Source organism: Vigna radiata, chromosome 6 (assembly GCF_000741045.1).
Source record: "Vigna radiata var. radiata cultivar VC1973A chromosome 6, Vradiata_ver6, whole genome shotgun sequence".
In the NCBI taxonomy this organism is placed as follows: Eukaryota; Viridiplantae; Streptophyta; class Magnoliopsida; order Fabales; family Fabaceae; genus Vigna; species Vigna radiata.
In genome coordinates this window covers 32,714,592-32,723,503 of record NC_028356.1, presented here as the reverse complement: position 1 = coordinate 32,723,503, position 8,912 = coordinate 32,714,592, and the positions used below count along the sequence as shown (strand labels likewise).

At 31.0% G+C, this 8,912-nt stretch overlaps 2 protein-coding genes across 7 annotated transcripts in view; one reads left to right on the top strand and one right to left on the bottom strand.

Annotated features, from left to right (window-relative positions):
- The window catches only part of LOC106762900 (3-hydroxyisobutyryl-CoA hydrolase-like protein 2, mitochondrial), a 19,885-nt gene extending 15,402 nt beyond the window's left edge, over positions 1 to 4,483 (top strand). Inside the window, exons 11-15 of one of the 4 annotated variants that reach the window (XM_022782476.1) lie at positions 339 to 437; positions 521 to 622; positions 699 to 740; positions 820 to 968; positions 4,352 to 4,483. In XM_022782476.1, coding sequence (XP_022638197.1) covers positions 339 to 437; positions 521 to 622; positions 699 to 740; positions 820 to 930 — 354 coding nt within the window. In that variant the 3' untranslated portion in view covers positions 931 to 968; positions 4,352 to 4,483. Of the gene's footprint in view, positions 1 to 338; positions 438 to 520; positions 623 to 698; positions 741 to 819; positions 969 to 1,391; positions 1,828 to 2,089; positions 2,500 to 4,351 lie in introns of those variants that run through there. The other 3 variants (XM_014647019.2, XM_014647020.2, XM_014647018.2) reach the window with 3 other exon arrangements.
- LOC106763835 (chorismate mutase 2) lies at positions 3,413 to 6,251 on the bottom strand. Of its 3 annotated transcripts, none has more exons than XM_014647991.2 (6): positions 6,091 to 6,251; positions 5,525 to 5,833; positions 4,780 to 4,866; positions 4,543 to 4,686; positions 4,008 to 4,100; positions 3,413 to 3,798 (listed from the first exon to the last, which is right to left on the bottom strand). In XM_014647991.2, exons 2-6 carry the CDS (start codon positions 5,792 to 5,794, stop codon positions 3,565 to 3,567), a joined length of 828 nt encoding a protein of 275 aa, XP_014503477.1. In that variant the 5' UTR covers positions 5,795 to 5,833; positions 6,091 to 6,251; the 3' UTR covers positions 3,413 to 3,564. The 3 variants fall into 3 exon arrangements, with proteins under 3 accessions (XP_014503477.1, XP_014503478.1, XP_022638198.1); XM_014647992.2 differs by having other exon boundaries at positions 5,525 to 5,735; positions 6,091 to 6,248; XM_022782477.1 differs by lacking the exon at positions 6,091 to 6,251 and having other exon boundaries at positions 5,525 to 5,858.
- Positions 6,252 to 8,912: the final 2,661 nt, after the last annotated feature.

Below are 8,912 nucleotides of genomic sequence, written 5' to 3'. Positions count from 1 at the left end.
CCTTTGCAATAAAGTGAGGTTATACAGTTTAGAGGTGATTGTTTTAGTGTGCGTTTCTGGTGTTATCTTAGGTTCTTGATTAAGAGAACCTAACAGTATCTGCTTTTATCTTCTACCCCTTCCCTGTCCTCAAAATAGTGATTTTGGAAAAAGGAACCTTATACAAACTTTTTCAGAAAGGAGGAATGGGGCTTCCTTAACCCAAAAGTAATTTAAAACAACAGGCAGAAAAGTAGGCGAGGTGATGAATTTGTTAATGTTTTCCATCATCTGGTGGTTAATGGCATTGCTTTTTGATAGTTTGCTTTACCTTTTCGAAATGGAATGTTATTCGCCAGGAGAAAGAGGCTGTCGAGTCTTATGACAGTTGGTGCTCGACTACTCTAAGGAGAATAAGAGAAGCCTCCCCATTGAGTTTAAAAGTTATCTTACGATCTGTGAGTTTTCATTTCCCTTGCATGCTTATTTCCCTTTCAAGGTCTTTGTCTTCTGCATTTACTTTCTTCTCTACTTAATCTAGATACGTGAAGGTAGATTTGAGACTCTCGATAAATGTCTCGTACGTGAGTACCGTATGTCCATACGTGGAATTTCTAAGAATGTCTCGTCCGATTTCTTTGAGGTAATGATATCTCCGTCTCTTTTCTGTAAACAATTTTATTTTATTTTTTATTTTACTTTACTCATTCTTTATGCAGGGTGTTCGAGCAAGAATGGTTGATAAAGATTTTGCACCAAAGGTATAACTATTTTGTCTTAAGCGTATGTTAAATACCTTTTGTGGGAACTTATGTGAAGCATTTCATTCCAAAATTGCAGTGGGATCCACCTAGTTTAAAAGAAATATCAGAGGACGTGGTTGATTACTATTTCTCTCCATTAGAGTCTGAACTAGTGCTGCCGACGGCTTTGAGAGAACCTTACATGTGAAACTACCATACCTCTTAGCAATGCACCTCACTAGCAAGGTAAGGGTAATGCAAATAAATTATTTTTGTGCTTAAGCTTCATTGGAAATATTTAACATATGTTTGTTGTATTGGTATAAAAATGTGGAACCCACACTAATTGTTGTCTTAAGCAAAGAGGAAAATCTAATCCGAAAGTCAATTGTTTAGTCCATCGAGCAGGAGAATTTAGGACTTAAGCATCACATCAAGTAGATGTTCATCCTACTTGAAGTGGGTACTCCTAACAGTCTCTCCTGTGGAATTGTCAACTTGTTAGTATCCCTAAATGGAAGTGGTCACTAGGAGGATGAAAATTTTATATATGCACGCTTAATGCTAACTGTAGGAGGCGTGTAAACATCTTTTTTAAGATTATATGCATTTTTAAATTGATTTTTACATCATTTCGTACGTCAGCAGTGATTTATCTATCTACTGTAGATTAGTTTATAAACAATTCCGGACGAAGAGGCGTTGATGCAGTCGACAAATGCACCATCTGCTTCGACCAAATTTTGGCCATCAACGGTTCTTGTCTGATGAACTTCCCAATGTTCGAAATATCATTGTCCTTGGATGTGTAGTCAAATGTTGGCTCCATAATATAAGTGAAAGGATCGTATATGCTTCTTTCGTTGTTTGACTCCCATTTCAGTTTTATTGAAATCCCAGCTGTATGAAAACCTTAATCAGGGGGTTCGGTCATACAATGGAACTATACCAGTTTAAAACTAGCCATGACCAATGGCAGGGAAGACAATGTCAACTGTCTGGAACTTGTTTGAGTGAACATCTCAAAGTGCTTGTTTTTTTAAAGCGTACATTGGAAGATTTTTTTTTTTTTTATCAAGTTTATAAAAATGATTTATTATGAACCCTTCTTAATTTATTTCAGTCAGCATTTTTTAATTTATTCTAAAATGATTTTTGTCAAATTTGGCATAAATATTCTGCACCAAAGTTGAATAATTTTTTAATTTAAACTGATTGTTCACGTTGGCAACGGATGCTTTTTCTAATAGATGTCTCACTTTTTGACTTTTTTTTTTGTTTGGTAATTATAGTTGTAGAAAACAACACATGTTGACTGTAATTATCTATTTTTAGAAAACTACACATTGAGTTCTTTTCCTTCACAGAATGTCCCGGGAAGAAAAAGGAGGAAAGTCTTATAGTGATCTCTTTGTTTTTTTCTCTCAACAAACATGTTTGGTACACTAAACCAGCTCAACATTGAAAGAGATTTCCATTACAGTTAGGATTCATTATTAAAAGGCGATGAATCGAGCTACAAATGTTTAGTGGTTCTTTGTACTGTAGTAAGATGGCAATAAAAAAAATTCTGGATGACTACAAATGGTACTTGCTTATAGTGATGGTCATGGAAGTAAAATAGGTTGAATATTTAAAGAATAATTGGTTGTTGGACTGCACCATACCTGATGATTTTTAACTACACCTTTTCCATTTCCTTTAATGATTATACTTTCTTTTGGAAAACTGTAAGAAGCCATGTGGGTCTTCGCCCTCTTTGTCTCAACATGTCATTTGCGCATTATAAGCATAAAGTTTCTTTGATTCTCCTTATGTTCATAAAATTAATCCTCTCGTTACATTATCCAAAAAAGGAAATAAAATTAAATGTTTCCGAAGATCAACCGTTTAATCTAAATTTATTATCTTAAATTTTATATTTAAAAATAATTAATTCACTTTTATTTTAGTTTTAAATAAATAAAATAAATACATTAGAGTTTTGGTAGAAAAATTATATATGATTTTAATAATTATTTTTATAATGGAATATGGTTTTGTACAATTTTTTCACTAAATTTGATCATATTAAATTCTTTTATTGAATTTCGACAAATGACAACTTTTGGGTGGGTGGGTTCAACCCGACCATTTTTATTTCTGCGAGTCCAACTTTATTCACCTAAAATGACATTAACATGATTTAATTCATTCATTTATTTTTTTTTTTAAATAACTTTTACAAGTTAAGACGAATACTGTATATCGTGAAAAACATGCTATCATGCACACAACTCAATTTCAAGCTTTAATTATATTATGCATTGAAGTGTTCTAATAACCATGGTAAAAAAGACCAAAAAACGGGTTGATATTCTAGTTTTGAAAATATATTTTCTCAAGTCAACAATTGTATTACTTAATAAATGTTTAATAATTTCAAGTATTATAATAAATTTAATATAATAATAGAAACACTTAAATAGGTTGACCTGTTAGGCTTAAAAGATTATTTAAATAACCTAAGAAAGACGTGAGTTTTTAACCAAATAGGCTTTCATGAAAGTCTAAGCCTAATTTACTTCTTCAAAAAGTATGCTCTAGTTTACAACTAGCGAGTCACAGAGCCTATAACTTATCTTCATCTCTAAACACAATTGTAATCAATCAAAACTCATGATTTCTAATAACTTTCTGTCAGTCATATGGAAAGTGCTAAACTGAAATAACATTTCTTTCTGAATCAAGAGTTGCATGAAATTGGTAACAAAGGATCACTTAATTAAGAGCTTACTTAATCAATGGAACAATACCATATTAATCTTTTGTTCTTCTAAACTCTAACTGGATTCAAATGCCTTCAGTCTACACGGCGCAAGAGGTACTCAACCTGAACCTCTTTGGTGAGAGGTATCACCCAATTTTTGTACAAACGAGAAGCCACCGTTGGATCAAACTTACTTTTTCCTTTGCCATCATTATCACTGTCAAGACCTACTTCCTGACCAAACACTGTGGCCTTCTTTTCAACCCTCTTCCTCACTGTCTCTTCAACGCTCGCAAATGTCAACAATTTCATCAAACCTTCTCTATCCTGAAAAAATTAACACTCAGTGGTATAAGGGGTGTGTTCAAGTTTTCACATTGATAATTAGTATAACCAAATGGAAAACAACCCTTGTTATGCAGTTTTGTGGAATTCAGTAGGCCAAAACCCAAATTATAAAATTACCATAAAATAGATACATGAATGATGGAAATCATGGAACTAAATGAGCCAAGCCAAGCCAACCATATATATACCTTTGCTCGAATTAAAGGCTCATAGTCTTGAGGAGCATCCCTGAATTTCACCTCAGCCACAAACTTTCCATAGTGAATCCTTCTTGAGATAGCCTGCAAATATTTTATAGAATGAACTGTCAGATTCATTACTCAGTTAGGACACTAGCAAATTCTTAAGTTAGAGAAGGGCTATGTTTGGATAAACTTGTTAATGAGCACTTGTAAATTAAAATGAACTTGTGTAATATAACTTTGCAGAAACAATTTCATTTAACTTTTCTAAAAACTGTTTTTTTGTATAGTTGTGTGATTGCATCTGTGTTTCTAATGCATGTTTCTTTCTGTTTTCACGTCCAAATCAGGAAAAGACACATAATCTACCCTTTGTAGCTTTTGTCACCGATAACAAACATGTTATCTAAACATGGTCAAAGTACATGCACGAAACAATAGTTGAGTTGAGATTGCCTTCCACAATAGTTAAACTGTAAAGATTGTTCTGCATGAATTCATTCATAAACATGCTCCTAAAGAGCATAAGAGCGAATATTACCTGCAGTAATGAAAGATCAGCAGCAGCAGTTTGCGCATAGTTGCCATCATCACCCGAAGTAGCAAGCAATGGAAGTAAATCTCGCAAATACATTTTCCAGACGGACTTGTTTATGTTAATTGAAGCAGCTCCAGGATGCAAAAACTAAAGATGGAATTAAGTTAACGGATAGACCCTTTATCATTCAAATTTCATGAATTATGAAAATTGGAAAATGGTATCACATGACTGAATTACCTGTGAGAAGGGATAAGATGGCACACTTGTTGGTGGTAAATTTTCAGGGAAGAAGGGATTTTCTTCAGGGTTTGTGTATCTTCCAGCCTGCAATTCACTCTATTATTTTAGACCTAACATTCTTTCAAATTCAAATAACAGAATACAAAAAATAAGAACAACTCATGCTGATGACTAGCAGAGATTTATTACACTTATGATGGTCATAATAACTCATAACAGAAGCAGAAAATTCTAAAGATGGCTCTCATCTTGAAATAGCATGCTACTAGGAATGTTTTGTCTGAGAATTTTGGTGTTCTAAGTAATGTTCAACATGAGTCTTTAACTCTCTATCTTGATGCTAAATTCTTATGCTTGGTTATACGGTTCCACATCTAAGATGTGATTTTTTTTTTTTTTTTTTTTTATGTTTATTTAGAAGCTAATAGTTATAGCTTCCAAATACTGATTTCTGAACCAATTATCAAACACTTTGATGTCATTGTCGGGCTGGAAAGCTACTCTTCAACCACTTATTTAGGCGCTATCGCAACATATTTTAATGATGCCTTTTAACATCCATTTGCAAACTCTTACAATCTCAAGAAAAAAGAATATGCCAAATTCATTGAAAGAAAAGCACGTGCCATCCATTCAGAGGCACAATCACTGCCACAATACCATTATAACGACTGACAACCCAACACAAAACAAGACAACAAAACAAACAAGCTAAGAATAAGGGAATAGCAGCAAATAGTACCTTAGCTTGAACATCCTCTGTATTTTTAACAACAAACTCCACCAATGAGCCAGAAAAGCCAGGGATTTGAGCATACTTCTCATCATAAGTGTGAGAATTGGAAGGAAACTTAGCTCTCTCAATGAGACCATAAATGATGGTATCCTCTTGCCTAATCAAATCCTCCCTCACCGAAGCCAGCGTGTACACATTCTCTTCTGCTTTCGCCATTCTGCATCTCACGCCACATATTGTCAACACAAGAATCACCAATGAAAACCGATGCATCATTTCATCAACCCAAGAGGTTGAAATCGAAACACCCAAAACCTATCACACCAAGATTATGCTTCTGATTCTGATACGAAACAAATCATGATTGTGCTGACATTATATAGCACGAGGAGAGATACCAATATAATTAATACAATAACTCACAAGTCAAATTCAGCGCCACCCATTTGATCATATGACTCAGAATTTCATATCACATATCCAACAATATCCACAAACATGTTTGACATCCCAAACCAAAAAGACAGATTGTACATTGTAGAAAAAGTCAAATGGTGGAAAAAGAAACGTACCTTGGAATGAAGGTGCAGGAAATGAAGTGGGATTGTGGGAATTTGAATTGGAGTTTAATTAGAGACCCCTTTTGAGGTTTATACTTTATATAACGCAGAAATGAGAGAGAGAGGAAGATAAAGGGTGAAAGGGATTAATAAATTGGTAACGAAGGAAAGATAAGACATTTGTGGAGGGAAAAGAAGAAAGTTTTGTGTTGGTGTTGTCATCTTCCTTCCAAGTTGGAACTTGCCACAACCTAAGACAAACGTGTGGGTCCCACATCGATGTCTCTTCTTAACTCTTAAGAATTCATGCAGTCATCTGGGACCCACTTTAAAGTGTTAGATTTTTTATGGATGAAATTGTGGTTCTAGAATTCTATCAATTCCATTGGTAGTTAAAAAATTTAATGAATTTTTAAAATGTTGACCTTTGGTAAAATCTTTGAAAATGCATCTTCAATGTCAAATTCAAGTTTAAAATGTTATAAATTAAGTAGGTTTCAACTACTTCAAATTCTGAAAATTTCTTCTAAACACCATTTGAAGTCACTTTCCATATTTGTAATTTTTCTTTCAAATAATCAATATATAAAGTAATTAAAATAACAACGTGTAAAGATTTATTGAGAAAAAATATAATTAAAATTGTTTTAACTTGTTTTGCATTGTGATTCTCTAGTTTGAAAATTTGTGTAAGAACTCAGTATCATATAAATCATACAAGGAATTTAAAAAATCTTAAAAATGTTTAAGAACAAGAAGAAAATTGATGTCAATTAACAGCTTCAATGTTTACTTTTTTGTGTATTATTGAGTAAAATATCATATTCAATGCTTCTTTCTTATTTTTATTCAGGTTATAATTAGAGTTTCATTTTACAAACAATGTTTTTTATGGTAAATTTTTTAATTGATATTATTATTTAAATTTAAGTATTTTTTATAAAAAGTAATTAAATTTAAAGTTTTTTTTTTAAAAAAAATATTTTATAAATTGCGTTAATCAAGTGAGGTTGTTGGCAGTTACTACTTTGTACTATTAGAAAGTCAAAAGCTGACCTAGAAATGTGGCCAATAATGTTCTGTTCCCATTCTAATTAATTTGCTTTATTACATGTTGTAGCATCATCTTTAAGTAAGATTCTCAATTATAAAATTAAACAAACACTTTCTACTTTAAAAATATATCTTTATTAATAATTAAATAAAATTAGGTGTAAAAACATATTTTGTTCTTAGTATAATTAATAAATAAAAAATTATAAGTATTAATGTAAAAATTTTAATTTCATAAATTTATTTCGACTCTTTTAATAATTACGATAATTAAACATTATATATTTGATAGATATGAATTTTCATCTATGTTTCTTAATGAAAAAAATTAATATTAATGTTCAATTAATTTTATATGAAACTATTAAGCATTTTAAATTTAAAAATAATAAATAAAAAGTAAAAATTTCAAAATTAATTGTATATTAAAATTGATATTTCCTATGATAAACACTTAGAACAATTACGAAAATCTAAATACGTGTTATTTATCTGCTTTAATCATTAAAATGAACTCAAACAAAATTAATGGAATTAAAAGTGTTATACTAACTTTATTATTCTTCTTATTTTTTTTTAAAAAAAATATGTTAATATTTATTATACGACTACTTATCCAATAAAAAAATTATTAAATTGCGATCATATAAACTAAAGAAAAGATCTTAAAAGTAAAGTGCGAAATGCAACATAAAAGAAAAATTAAAGAGAATAGATTGCAAAGAAAGTGATTAGCACGTTAATTCACGTTCATAACATTGTGATTTTGCTTAATTGGTGGTGCGAGAATCGCGTAGTGATGAAAATATGGAATATGCTTTCAAATCAAAGCTTTTTCTTCTTATCATGGCAATTTCATGAAAACACAATACGTCCACAAAATTACGAGTTTCATTTACTATTTCTAAAAATATCATATAGTACTGCTCATAACACTGACAATAAATTAGTTTCTAATTCAGAGGAAAATAAACTCTAGTCATAGGATAAAATATTCAACCGATTATAATATAAGTGAATTCAACTGACTTTTTTTTCTTTAGTTTTTATTAATTTTTGTTTTACCAAAAGAGAAAAATGATTTTTTGAAAATTGGATTGGTTTCTACACGTTCTTTCTTCTTCTTCTTTTTTTTTTTAAGTTTTTATTAAGAATTGATTTAAAGATATTAATACAGGAAAGGAAAACATGTGTACCGTAGGGTCCGGACGACATGGGAAAATAATGCATACCATTGTGGCCGGACAACTTGAGAAGATAAGGAACAATTAAATAACAAATAGACACTTGGAGGTCGATAAAATAAGACTGAACGGCTCTAGCCACACCGGACGGTCTTACTCGACAAATAAATCTTTTCCGTAAAATATTAGGGTAAAATGATGATTAAGAGTAATAATATGTCGAGATTGAACTGAGATTAAGATGTCACTAATTACAATTCATCTTAAAAAATTATAAATATAAGTCAAAAGTAAAAGCTAGGTGATCATATTTACTATATATTTAGTATAATTGTTCTAACTATACAAATTGTTTGCTGGGTTAAGCATTGGATAACCTTTGGCAGATATCTCTCCGAACGATTTGAACAAAGACAAGGACTGAACGAGGATTTAACTACCTGAACGGCAAGAAAGTTGCGAAGGAGTTTAAAATTACTTTACCCCATATCTAAAACAATAAATATATATATATATATATATATATATATATATATATATATATATATATATATATATATATTATGTATTGAAAGTTTATTCATTTTGGTAGCAATT

Coding starts and splice junctions, on each gene's coding strand:
- LOC106763835 (XM_014647991.2), bottom strand. CDS start 5,794: ATGATGCATCGGTTTTCATTGGTGATTCTTGTGTTGACAATATGTGGC. Junction 4,867..5,524: donor CAGAGGATGTTCAAGCTAAG/GTACTATTTGCT, acceptor AGTGAATTGCAG/GCTGGAAGATACACAAACCC. Junction 4,101..4,542: donor CTGATCTTTCATTACTGCAG/GTAATATTCGCT, acceptor AAATATTTGCAG/GCTATCTCAAGAAGGATTCA.